General features: G+C 41.2%; 1 protein-coding gene across 7 annotated transcripts in view; it reads right to left on the bottom strand.

Moving 5' to 3' along the window:
• Nucleotides 1-14,207, bottom strand: part of adgrl3.1 (adhesion G protein-coupled receptor L3.1) — a 200,821-nt gene that overhangs the window by 150,274 nt on the left and 36,340 nt on the right. For all 7 annotated transcript variants that reach the window (XM_053677487.1, XM_053677481.1, XM_053677482.1 and 4 more), the window contains exon 2: nt 6,287-6,437. In XM_053677487.1, the coding sequence (XP_053533462.1) occupies nt 6,287-6,359 (73 nt within the window). In that variant the 5' untranslated portion in view covers nt 6,360-6,437. The remainder of the gene's footprint in view (nt 1-6,286; nt 6,438-14,207) is intronic.

Here is a 14,207-nt window from a genome sequence, read left to right as displayed (position 1 = left end):
TAAAAAAAACGAACATAAAAACCCAACTAGGTTAGTAAATATTTGATATTTATATATTTATAATTGACACTTTTAGGCATAGGGTCTACTTTAAATGAATTCTTGAAGACACTTGAAGACAAGTGGAATATATGCTAAACCTACAGATATACACTCTCTGTTCTCTGTGTGTGTGTGTGTGTGTGTGTGTGTGTGTGTGTGTGTGTGTGTGTGTGTGTGTGTGTGTGTGTGTGTGTCTTTCTCAGAGATTTTTGAAATCAATCTATAGGACGTAAGGGATGAGAACGACACCCGACTGCCTGCATTAATTAAACACGCACTGGGAAGAGAAGCTAATTAAAAAACCTGCGCTGACTGACAGGAGCGAGAGCCAATGGAGCTTTAGGGAGACGAGCTGTCAACCAATCAGGATTAGACATTCGAGTGATGCTGCATTGTTCCCCTCTCTTGAGGAACCCTTACCATTTATGAAGCTAACTCGCTCCAATAAATGCAGAGAACAGCAGAATTTGTGTGTGTGTGTGTGTGTGTGTGTGTGTGTGTGTGTCTTACTCATCAGGGATATAGAGCTATTTCTGTAAAGAATTCATCACTGACGAGGTGTATTGTTAAATGCACTATACTGTCTAGGTTTGTGTATATATATATACTATAAAGATTAATTATGCGCCATTGTCTATTTAAAAAGAGGGAGGAGTCACTCGATATGCCCCGCCCTGATTTAGATATTGGTTGGACGTCTTTTGAAATGTTTTCTATATTTAATTGTCAATAGTGGCCAAGCTATATTATTATTATTATTATTATTTTTTCATAAAAACCTAGGGTGTAGCATAGCACCAATTATCTGTATTAATCGTTATGTCAATAAAAGGTCCTCACAAGGATAATAAAAGAAGTGTGTGTGTGTGTGTGTGTGGGTAAAATGCACATAGCGTTCATCCTAGCCATGTGCTTTCACGTCCACCGAGATTCCCTCGAGATGAGAGGAGCAGAGAAGACGGCGGACAGAGACAGAGAGAGGAGAGAAAATGAAAAAACGAAGGTGAACAAACAGGTGAAGGGTGACGAAGACAAATATTCGCCTCACGTCCTCAATTCGCTCCGATTCCCATGTGTTCTGTGAGCTTAAAGTATTATAACTGTTAACCAAAAGGTCCCCTTGAGGACACACACACACACACACACACACACACGAGCATTCAATGTGTCTAGACGCCTAAATCTGGGACCATTGATTCCCTGGATTCTCTTTCATCTGCAGACGTCCCCAAACTTATTGAAGACACCCTCTCTCACACACACACACTTAGCTGCCACTTAGACTTACTGGAAAACTCTGTCTATACTGTACACACACTCCAGTTTCTACCTCAACAGGCCTGATTGTGCTGTAAATGGTGCAAGCGGAATGTTTAATCACTTCCGAATTATCCCTAGTTAGATTTGACACTTCACTCTAGGCCTATTTATTTTTCCGTTTCCTTTCTTTCTTTCTTGACCTATATTGGAAAATGCTTTCGACTATATTGAACCGAAGCAGTCGAATACACCGTACACTGATAGATTGTATTTCATATTAAACAAGTCCAAACGTTCTCCGTTTACCGTGACAGCTCCGTGAGGGCTCTGCTTCCGCGCATCTATCGAGCAGGAAAGCCGAGACGACGAGGTACGAGAGATCTAAGAGCTAATATGAAACGCGGAGGTCGAGACGAGCGTTCGCGGGGGTCAGTTAATATCGGAGAGTTCAGTACTCCTGTGTAACTGTCAATCATTCTAGAGTCACATGTTGATTAGCTCATAAGTTGTGTTATTATATCATTCCCGGGACGGTGGAGGGGGGTGGGTGTGTGTGTGTGTGGAGGGGGGGTTGTTATGAGGGGGATGGGTTGTGGGTTGAGGTTGTGTATTTTTACGTGATAACTCCGTACTGAAAGAATGTGGACTTCCTAGCCAAAATATGTCAAGTTTGGCAGGTCTGAAGTACTCCATGTTCGACTTTACGACAAAGAGCCTCTGACGATAGACCTGCGATTATGAAAGGACGGCATTCTGCTTATAGGCATTAATAAGCGATGTACCGTAAACAGGCTCGCGTTAAACATCAACATCGACGTTCGCATAGTAGAGATGTTATTTCAGTCCACTTCACTTCACGTTTCTCCACTGCCCCTCCCACACTCGTAGCCGTCCGACGAGTTTCTCGTAATCCCCGTGCCGTCCTCATATTGGTGGATTTGCGCTGATCGGTGGTCACGCTTCGAGATTCGGATCCGACACGTTGCAGTCGGCTTTGTTTACTAGCCGTAACGGTACTCGTTTGTAAGCTGTTGTAGAATTCGTACAGTGTGACAGCAAGCATCTGTTGCGCACAGATTCGCCACCTGAAATCTCGCTTCCCAATAAAAAAAAATGAGCAAGGGATTGTGGGACAGCAAGTGGTTGGATTTTCGGTCACGACACCGAGAGGAAAGTTGAGCTTTGAGCAACTTTTAATTGTGTCGCATGCGGTGGACACGTACCATTACATTACATTACATTACATTACATTACACATACCCTAGGCTGTAATAAGAGGAAGCCCTTGAGTCGCGTGGCAACACTGTCACGTCGCCTGCTGCATTCGAAGCCCATTTCAAAGTGTTTCCTTTCAAGTACTTCAGCCCATATTGAAGTGTTGCCTTCGAAAGCAGCCACTTATAAATCAGCAAAGCGGTCAATGCAGCTGCCTTCCTTTTCAAACGCACTTCATGTCATGTTAGCTTCAGATAATGCTATATTACATGATCGATAACTTTATGATAACTATAACTGTGCGTAAGTCGTGATTTTATTTCACTCTTATTTCATTTGTCTTGGGAGCACCCTATTGTCATTCGACTTTTTCTCCTTCTGGATAGGGTGTCTATGGCAGCCCATAGGACCGTCTGGTAAAAAGTTGTGAAATTTGGCACACTGATTGGAGAGGACCTAAGGAACATTCTGACCAAATTTCGACAAAGTGCTGAAAACGCTCTAGCACCACCATCTGGTCAAATTTGGGCCTAATTTGGAAGTGTGTTTATGGTCGTAACTTTTAAATTGTGTGTCCAAAAGTTTCAAAGCCAGACGTTCCTATATTCCCTGGGTGTCAAGATGAGTTCAACGTACCCTATGATGACAACTTCTGCCTAATTAGATTGGCCTAACTGACATCTTGGATTTTGGCGCTACTCCTCTTACAAATTTTCTCCAATCATCACCAAATTTTTCACACGTCATCTGAGCCTCATGAAAGCTACCAAAAGCATTTTCAATATTCCAGACGGTTCATCCGTAATGCTAACAAATTCCCCAAACAGGAAGTGAGGCTATATCTCAGCAACGACCTTGCGCAGTGACACAAATCTTGGTAGGCATCATCAGGATCGTGCCCTGAGGCTATGCGACAAATTTCGTGACAGCGCAGCTTACTGGTCAGATGTTACAATAACATGCTGAAAATGCTTCCATCTAGATGCTACTCCGCCACCAAATTTTGTCCAATCTTCATCACATCATCTCGAGACCTGTCTGAACAACTGTCTACTGCCGTTCCAGCCATTCAATGTGCTAGTAAACAGACAACACGTGAGTGACACGGTTACTATCGAATAAGATTTTTATTATGTGTTTACAATAGCTCTGCTTTCCTGTGATTGCTCAGGCAACAATTGTAGCACGTTTACGAATGTGCAGCTCACCGGGTCTGGGTGCTTGGCCCCTGAAAATGCTGCTTGCAGCTTTAATTATTACTTCATTATTATTTGCCAACTGTTATAGATACAGATGGGTCTTCTGCTACGTGAGACGGTTTTTCAATACAAATCACTACACAGTACAAAAGTTCTGACTCATCACCTTCATCCTAAGACGAAACTTTTCTACCCTGATGGGAGTGGTCTGTTCCAGGATGACTCCACCGGCTCCAGTGATTATAAAAAATGATGTAAATCATATGCTATGGCCTGCACAATCACCAGATCTCAATGCAACTGAACACCAACTGAGTTAGAAGTGATTTATAACCGGTGCGTTTCATTGAAGGTGTTTAATCCAAAACTCGATAACTGAAAAACAGGTCTGTCTATAAATAATGTCAACTTGGACCTCATGCGCTATGTTGGTGGAAAGTTCTAGCATAAAAAAAAGGCTCATAAATAGATAAAACATTATTGGGCATTTAAATAATGAGCCCTATATTTGAATAGGTAAATTATATTCATAAAAGAATTGCGTATATGTGTCCTTGGAAGATTGTACAGGTAAAAGTGTTCCTGGCGGTCACGATTTCACCTCGAGCTCGTCGCGTTTGGTTTTTCAGAGACCTTGACTTTGTTTACTTTCGACACGTGAATTTGTTATGGTTTATGTCCTGTCTCCACCCCTGTATTGTCATTGGTTGTTTCCCGTACTTGTTATCATTAGTCTCAGCTGCTTTGTGTTTACCCTTGATTTTACGTTTGTCATTTCATTTCTCTTTGTACTTCGCAAAGTATTACGTGAGTTTCTTTATACCAAGCGTTTTGTTTCTCGGGTTCAAGTGTTACTGTTTTGATATTGTTCTCGATTCCTGTTTTGCCTAGCTTGTGCCTGTTTGCCAATCGATTGACCCATTACCTATTTTTTGACCACGCTATTATCTCATGATTTGGATTTGTCTGCCTGCCTCTCTTTAATAAAAGCTCTTATCTGCACTTACATCCGTCCTCAACCTCCATTACGTGAATTACGTGACACTGGCTGCAGAATGTAGAGCACCTGCATAGTGTGCTTTACTCTGGCAAGCCAGACATATAGCTGAGTCTTATGCTGAGATGCCTTCGAGCTCATTGACTTTTTGCAATCCTGTGACTGTATCTTGAGGTTAAGATTTTCATCTCAGTGTTCAGAAGTTTGTTTTTGAAACTCGTGCACAGCAGTAGGTGAAGATAGCCAAAGATACTCTACATGACACGAGTCTGAGCGTGGACAGTGCATGGGCATGAGACCGCTCGATGATTAACATCTAATATTGACTCTGAAATGTCATGCAGTCGGTTTCAAGCTGCTGATACGCTCAATCGATAAAAAGCGACTGTCATTTATATTAGTGCAGAATGATGAGGTACCAAAACTAGAGCTACCAAAATTGGTCAGTTTAATGGATCTGACTATATAAATAGACAACCGCTCAAATTACGTGTCAGGGCAGTTTTAAATAAGCTGTAGCTGTAGTTATACAGTTGGGTTTTTAAATCGGTTCGTATCCTGCGAGAGTTTAATTTTAATCTCGATTGATCGGCTTCAAATCATATAATTGGCAATGAGTTACTGCAGATTTATACACGGATTACTCTGTCACGCATACATTTAATGAAGCTCAGCTGTTTCATATTAATGACTTAAAGGAAGAAGTCTATAAATGAAAAGAAATAAGCCTATACATTCAATTAGGACAAGCCTGTAAAAGGAGGAAGAGTTAGTGTGTGTCTGTGGAAGCCGACAAGCTGCAGTGGCTGAGCTGCATTATTGGAAGATTTAGAGCATACTTAAGAGGCGCTCTTTTACCGTTTAGTCGCCATTTCGGCATTTTCAACGCCATTTTCCATGAAAGCTTTGCATTTTATGGCATTTTGAATACAGGTCGACCGATTGATCGGTTTTGCTGATTAATCGGCGCGGATAACGGTTTGCTGGACCCATCGCTTATCGCCAAAAATCCACAACGATAGTTTTTCCCGGGTGCGTCCGTTGCAGAACGGCTGAGAAGCGTCCTCTGTCGTTATTATACGGTACGAGAGCGGCCTCTAGAGGCGAAATAAAAACTGACTAATTTTGTTGTGTTATTTGAAGTGTTTTTTGATTCATTTTAGATGTCTCTACTTTTCTCTGTTATTTGGTGTGTTACTTTTTGGTTCATTTTGGATGTATATATCTTTTATTTACTTTAATATTTATTAATCGTTCATATATATATTCATATTGATATATTATTTCATTTTAAAAAGTGCAGTACGCTTTCATGGTACAATCCGTATTTTTCATTTTTAATAGGTTCTGTAATGAAGTTCGGCAATGTTTTACTTTGAGTGTTATGTTTTCATTCAGTATCAGTTGTTAAAACTCTCGGGGTTGATTATTATTATCGGTTATCAGCAGGTACCGCCCGACTTAGTAATCGGTATCGGTAAAATCGGTAAAAAAATATCGGTCGACCTCTAGTTTTGAAGCATCAGGAAAGTAAATCAGCTTTACTGTGAACATCTGGACATGCATGTCTTACCCAGCGTAGTGGGTGTGAAGAAGGCGAAGAGGAAGAGTAGGTGTGTTGCCCACATGACCCCCCTTGACCCCATTGACCTCTGCTCCGAACGGCTACTAGGGCTCACTCTGATACACCTCAGAGCCACGGAGTTCTCCTCTGACACTCATACCTAAAAACACACACACACACAAACACACAATTTTCTGTAATGAACATATTCAAATTTTATTCTACTTCATTCATCAGATATGACACATATAAATATATATGAACATTTGACAGAGGATCAGTAATCAGTATAGTGCTACTTAAAGAAACTGAGCTGGTTCTATCATTGACATTATTCTCTACTGATATAAACGGTGGCATCATGACAAACATAATGGTTCCTAGTATTATATGTAATGTTATTTCCTTGTTTGGAAATCCAGAGTCATAAGCCTGACTCCCTGCCTGACTCGTGTCAGAACCTACATGCTTTACATGTACATGCTTTAGACAAATAACTTCAAACATTAATAAAACCTCCACAGCACTCACGTATCTCCGTTAAACAGCATTTTTGCCAGTCGTAGACCACCATAGCCACACTTTCCTTCGGAATACGGTATAATCGTTCAAATGCTTCCGAAATGCGGTTCTTTTTCCGTCGACGTACGAATCCTTTTAACATCTCGTCTCATCGAGAAACGTCTTTTTTCCATGACACGTCCGTTATAGACTACGAAAAAACCCCATTTTTACGTCTATTCCGAGTGAATGCCGTGTACCCGGACAAACGTCCACCCCTATGAAATAGCTCGACTGTTCCACGACGTGAACTTGCATCATCCAGATGTCCTGAAGGAAGAAGAACAGTACGTTCTCTACTAGTAATACCGAGCGATGAGGTCACTTTAAACACGCGATCCTTTCGGACGATTGATTTAGATTTAGCGTTAGCATGGCTGCCGGTTAACCAGATCGACAGGACGGTGAATTCGTCCGATTCAAAATCGAAAATTTCAAAATATACGATACTATATTACACCTATACTATATCTAAACCGGTGAAACGGTCCGATCTAGATCCCACGACGCGCTTCTAAATCCGTTTCGTGCTGCATGAAGCATCAGAGATCGATTTTGTGTCATTTAAGTCAAGGCAGTGTCGTATGACTCATCGGCGGAATGGGATTATAATAATTAATGCAATATGACGGATTATTGATCGGCAGAGTGTGTGCGTGTGCGCGTGTGTGTGAGAGAAAGAAAGGAAAATGATGTGACAAAATAATGCAGACTCCGATCCTGTCGTGAAGAACACAATAAGATGACAATAAGATAACTACTTAACGTAGTTAAGACACACATACACACACACACATTCACACGTATTCTGTTCCTGCCATTATTACGGAGGCATTTAGAACGCACGAGGATAATCAAAGCACACCGCCAAGAAAACCATCCTCACACACACACAATCATTATATATGCACCGAACATCTTTATCCAATATAAAGCACGTCCTTTTAGTGCTGCCTCATTAAACATACATAAACCCCGAAACGTGGGATTTAAAGATATTTCTCCTCACACGCCGTGACAGCACACTTGGCCTCTCTGTTTTCGTCTCTGTCTCACACGAACGCACTCGACACCCTGACAGTTTGATTGATGGTCGCGTAACTAAATCGAACAGCGAGGTTTGGACCAGATGTTCCACGTTACAAACGGAGACATATGCGCGTCGCCGTCAAATCTCGGTGTGGGTGTGTACGCCGTTTAAGCGTTTAAGCATAGAGTCAACAGTCGGTGGTGGGAGGAGGGGGGAGGGGTGTGAGGGAGGGAAGGAAGGAAGGAAGGAAGGAAGGGGGAGTGGGTATGCATTTGTGTCTATTTAACAGATGCTTATGCTTTTAGGAAACTAAATGCGTGTTTGTCTGTGACCTATGAACATATGCTCGTTTCACTGGGCTATTATTCTAATATTTAGCACGAGTCCGTTTCGCCATATGTTTATTGTAGTCGCTTAATTACCCCCTTTATTTTCTTCAGGGTGACCATCACGGTTGGTTTGCAGCAATTACATCAACAACAGCTCCTTATAAATAACCACAATGCTTTAATTAAGGGCAACGCCAATGACTGGGGTCTCAATGATATTACGTTTATATTTGCGTCTCACTGATATTACGTTTACAAATATGTATGCGAATTCAAGATAAAAGTCATGGCGATCCCAACTCGAGTGTCCTTCACAACAACAACCGACGTACGACGTATCATCGTTCAAACCCAGATTGTTGGGTAAATTGAAGGTAAATTGTTAACTCTTTTCCCAGAGGCCAAAAGTTTTTTTTATTTCCACCTGTTTTGGCAGTGCTTGTGTTCAGCATTGAATTCATTTGTGATGTCACACTCCAAAGGAGTGGTTAATGAAAGTAGACACTCAGGAATTAAAGAATTTGCAGCTTTTCTGCAAAAAGTTTGTCTTTTTTTTTTTCTTTTTTTACCTATCCTTTTATTGCAGCAGATGTATTAACTATATAAAAAAAAAAGCTGCTTCTTTTATTTATTTATTTATTTATTTTATCTCTGTAGAGTGTTATTGTGGGCTGGTGTGAATTGGTTTCCCAGCAGGGTGCTCACACCCCTGTCCTTTCCCATCACCCTGCTCACCAGCAGCTAAACACAGAGTCATGATACTCCACACACAGAAACCCAACCTGTCCCGTTCCCGACTAATTCTATGTCAGACTTGTGACGATAAAACAATGCATTTCTTTATACTGATTAGAAAAGTCTGATAAGTGCCGCGTGCTGCGAGAAAGCTGTACTAACTAAGTACGTCCTTAATGTCCTCATTCCGTTCGCATGGATGCGATGCGAGTCAATCCCATTTTGTGTATTTGCTTCATTTTAATTCTATGTTTCAAAAAAAAAAAAAAAAAAAAAAACCTCAGCACTTACTCACAATACTCGAAACTCAAAATGCAGCCAGGAGCCTTGTAAATATTTGATATCGAAGCCTGGGATTCATTAAAACATTTTCTGGATGGTTAAATGTAATGTTTTCGATGTTGAAAAATGCTTCAGACTGAAGCTTAAATTAGCCGCTAACGCTGCACACGCATTTATATTAGCAGCTAGCTAATGTCCACCACCAAGGGGTATTTTACCTCATCAAAAAACGAACACAAAAAGTCCATTTTTTCACTCTGCTCGGTAATATCATCCGGAGAAATATTTTTGCAATGATATCTGTTAATTAGACAGATTAGACTTCGTAAGTATATTATAATCTTTCAAAACGGGCTCCTAGAGGATTCCGTAAGTAGTTGAGGGGGCTTAGCTTCCGGATACGGTTGTACTTGGACACGTGGAACTCCTGAGGAATAAACCCCAGAATCTTTGAAGGTGATAAAATGATTCTTTCTTTTTTTTTTTCCTGCGAGGGAATGTTCTACACACCTAGTCCTTTCAGTCAAAACATACTGCTCGTGTTCATTTGCGTTTTATTTTTATTACTTGTCTGTTCATTTTGTAATTGTTTGAGATCACTGGGCTGATGTTCATAGTGGACAGATGTTTGGACCCTGGCTGACCTTACAGTAATTGTACAATCATTCAAACGGATAAACGTGAATGCCACGGGATAAATCCATATCCTGGACACACCTGTAGCATTATTATGAGGAACTTATCTGTCCTGAACAATACACACTTGATGAATAATTTCCAGGATTACAATAGAGAAAGGTGTAGCGTTAATATCCTCTACTGATAAGAGCTTGACAGCAAAAATGATATACAATCAACATACAAATTCAAATTATAAGCTTACGTTATATCTGGCTTGTATTCCAAAGGAGGGGGTAAAAAAAAACGGAATTCTTTAATCAATTCGTTTCAGGACTGTGATGAAGACAAAGCCAGCATACTGCCATGGTATTAGGAACTGTGCTATGTGTGATAGCGTCTATCCAGACATCCGTTTTCTGTACCGTCTATCCTGTACATGCACGCGGGGGGGGGGGTGGGGGGGGGTGGGGGGGGGTTTCCCAACCCATAGCAGGTCACAATCGCACATTCACACACTACGGACAATTTGGAAATGCCAATTGTCCCACAGCGTATGGACATATATGAGGAAGGAAACCCGAGTACATGGAGGAAACAGCCGGAGCACGGGGAGAACATGCAAACTCCACGCACACAGGGCGGAGGCGGGAATCGAACCCTCGACCCTGGAGGTGCGAGACAAACGTGTTAAGCACTCAAATGGGATTTCGTTTAAAAGCTGTGGTTTCTTATAGCGCTCATTTGAATATAATTGTGATTTCAGTCCTGCAAAGCCTGAAACGAAATGCAACCATTAACAATGTATTGTGCAGCATTTGCAACAACAAACAAATTAATATTATATATATATATATATATATATATATCATAATGATGTTAAACAGGTTTACAAGTCTGACAGCTTTTAGTAACGATCTCTACACACACAACACGGTACTGTAGGTTCCCGTTTGAGTCTGGTTCCTCTCAAGGTTTCTTCCTCTTGTCGCCTCGGGGAGTTTTTTCCCCTGCCGCTGTCACTACCGGTTTGTACTGTGGATTTGTACTGGCTTTCTGTAAAGCTGCTTTGTGACAATGTTAAAAGCACTATACGAACACCAAAAAAAAAAAAAAAAAACCATTGAATACTCATCTCTCTGTACATCAAGCTCATTCATTTCGCTTTTCCGTTCAATCTGTTATCGTTTATCACGAAATCTTCCTAGATGGATTTTCTTAGAGTCATCGCTGAAGGCGAGGAAAGTTCTAACGGCTCGAAAGAGTACTCAAAGTGCTGTAAGGTTTGTGAACATTCCGGTCATATTATCAGCAAAACTATTGATTTGAATGAAGTTGATGAAGCAGTGGATTGATGCGCCAATGAAACTGGGAGCTCTGCCCGCTGTAGCTGACGGTCGCACAACCTCCTGGAGGAGGAGTGGTCTTCTGCTGTTGTACCTCACCATCCACCTCAAGGTTCGAGGTCTCGTGCGTTCTGAGATGCTTTTCTGCTCACCACGGTTGTAAAGAGCAGTTACTTGAGTTACTCTACCCTCCTGTCCATTCTCCTCTGACCAACAAGGAGCTTCCCCCAGCAGACCTGCTGCTCACTCAATGCACTGATTTTTGAAAACACTAATGCTCAAATTGCACCAACAACCATGCTACAATCAACGTCACTGAGATCTTCCCCCATTCTGATGTTTCATGAGCATGGACTGAAGCGCTTGACATGTATCTGCATGATGTTACTGAAATATGAACTGTTCATTGGTGTTCTTAATATAGAGGCCAGTCTGCGTGTCTATGGTAAGATTTTTGTAAGGACTGTCTGTCACCGTGTTCCAGTTGTTGCCTGGCAACGATGACATCCACTGAAGTGCCATAAGAGGTGATATTTAAAGATATTTATGTGCGCGCGCGTATCTTCGTGCCGATTACGGGAAAACGGTTTTAAAATCGCGGTCACGCCCGTAATTAACATTTCGTGAGGCGTTCCGTTACAGCACGTCAAAATAGAAAATACTATTATTTCATTTTTTTAAAAATAATAAATCTTACGCAAATGATTTTCGTGTTGATAAAATTGACTTATTTTCTCTCTCTAGCGGTTTGTATAAGGATTCGAATCACTAGACGGTCCGTACGGGATTTCACGGGGGGGTTTTTTGTGATCGTCGCGGCCAAAAACGCTCGAATTCGCTGCGACGTATTTAAAAAAAATAAAAAATACCGCGATGCAATCTGCAGACTTTTTGGTGCTTTTTTTTTTTTTTACGGAAAACTTCTCGAATTGGCGAAATCGCACGAAATTGTCTTTCGCTGTGATGTTTGTTGGTAAACGAGACCTTTTAGCTGTACCCGTGTCCGACGCACGTGAATCGAAGAGTACACACGACGCGTCTCGGCCCGAATCTGCGTCGAATCTGCGGTGATTTTCGAAAGATATCAAGCTCCTCCGAATATACGCTGGCGTTTGCTCGATTTGGCGTTCATTTCCGCGATCGCAAAAACGGCTAACTCCCGGATGGACCGCATAGAGACGGTACAATAGCGCTTTTTTTTTCCCGTTTTTCCATACCGATACTATGGCACAATAAAAATCGCGCAAATCAGCCAACAATCCGATGATTTGAATTTTTTTTAAACTACTAAGATTTCGAACGAACCGTTTTTGACTTAAACGCTTTTCCTTTATCGATAACTTCCACGCGCAAAGCGTTTAAACACTACTCGCCTACAAAAACGTTTCGTTTTACAAATGAATCATTTAAACAAATGATTTTATTCAAATGAATTTAAATAAATTCCGGTTTCGAAAGTGAAAGAAATCATTCCGGTGTCATTCTTATCCTTGCCAAATGAAGAGTGAAATCGATATGTAAACAAAATCGTTTGCAATTCTGTTTTGTTTTGGGTTTTTTTTTTTAAAGAATAAAAAAATGCAATGTCTTTGTGACACCTGAACATGATGAAAACGAACAGCATGTAGCTTCGTACAGAATCAGATCTGATTTGTTTAGCGTCTCTTCTTCTTTCTTTATATTAGAGATCGACTGTGGTTATTACTTATTACTTAATACATATTACGCAGATTAGCCCCATGGATATGTGCATATACTTTTACTGATCCGATGGGGGGGGGGATCCGGCTTGTTCTATCGCCGATGAACTTTAATGCCACTTGACAGACCCCTTGGGCTGTAATACGCTACACGGCAGTTAAAATGTCACAGATACAGTCAAGTTAAAAAAAAAAAAAAAAACATTTTTAAATCTAGTTAAGGCGTATGGCTCCTTTCGTCTTGTTATGGTGATCCGCTTCTGTCTTTGCCCTCTTGACCTCTAACCGCCCCCTGAAGTGGTCCGGGTCTAGTAATGACACAAGCAGTGTCTTTGTCTTCTCGTTCCCCTCGCTGTCACTCTGCCGATTCTATTAACAGGTCCCCTAAAGCAGGTCTTTCTTAATGTCCCCGTCTTTAATGGACATCGTCTCTACTTCCTGGCATCGCTTCAGTTCTAACAGGTAATCAGGACGACTGCACGCTCTTGACAGCGTGCCATATTACGCTGTCAGTGAATGCTTGATGTTACACGTTATATTCATAAAGATGTTTTTCTTTTTTTTCTCGGGTGGAACACGTAAACAAACATCCACGTATTCACTCAGACACTGATCTATATCTCAGACAGGTCAGGATGCTTGTAGCGGTATTGCTTTCTGCAATATCAGTACTATACACGGCAATACTTTTTCAGTATTGCGAGGTGTATTACACAGCCGTTCAGTGCACGCATTGGTTTCAATATATTTTACTAATATTTCCAAATGCAAATGGTCGCTTCTTATGGCATGCGCGGTCGAGTTTGATTGTACTCAGCAATCTTTTACTACTGTACCAACAGACAGAACTGAAGAGCTGTTGTTTCACAGTGGCAGATGTCCATAATGTAACATGACACCAACTTAACCTCTGGCTCAAGCGTATACGCAGAAAGAGATAGAAATCCCCCTCCCTCACCTAAAAAAAACAACAAAAAAAACAAAACGCAGCAATTTTATTTTACAATTCTAATATGAGTGTATTTCTAAAATTTAAAAAAAAATTTAAAAAGCCGTCTTCGTCTGCAAGTGTTACAAATTTCGATGACTTTTTCTGAATATTTCGTTCGTTTACACACACCATCGCTATTCTGCTTGGTCTCTGAGAGGAAGACACACACACACACACACACACACCCAGGATTGAAGAGTGGAGTTCTCACCCCTCAGCTCATAATAGATTCTGTGTCTGTGACTCACTGCTACCCTACGCCGCCTGCCAATAAGCACAGCGCCCGTCTGATTCATCTTTTATTGCTCTCCTCTCTGTATTTTTAACGCGCCACACTT

The sequence above is a fragment of the Ictalurus punctatus genome, chromosome 29, assembly GCF_001660625.3.
Source record: "Ictalurus punctatus breed USDA103 chromosome 29, Coco_2.0, whole genome shotgun sequence".
NCBI lineage: Eukaryota > Metazoa > Chordata > Actinopteri > Siluriformes > Ictaluridae > Ictalurus > Ictalurus punctatus.
This window is presented reverse-complemented; position numbering and strand designations above follow the sequence as displayed.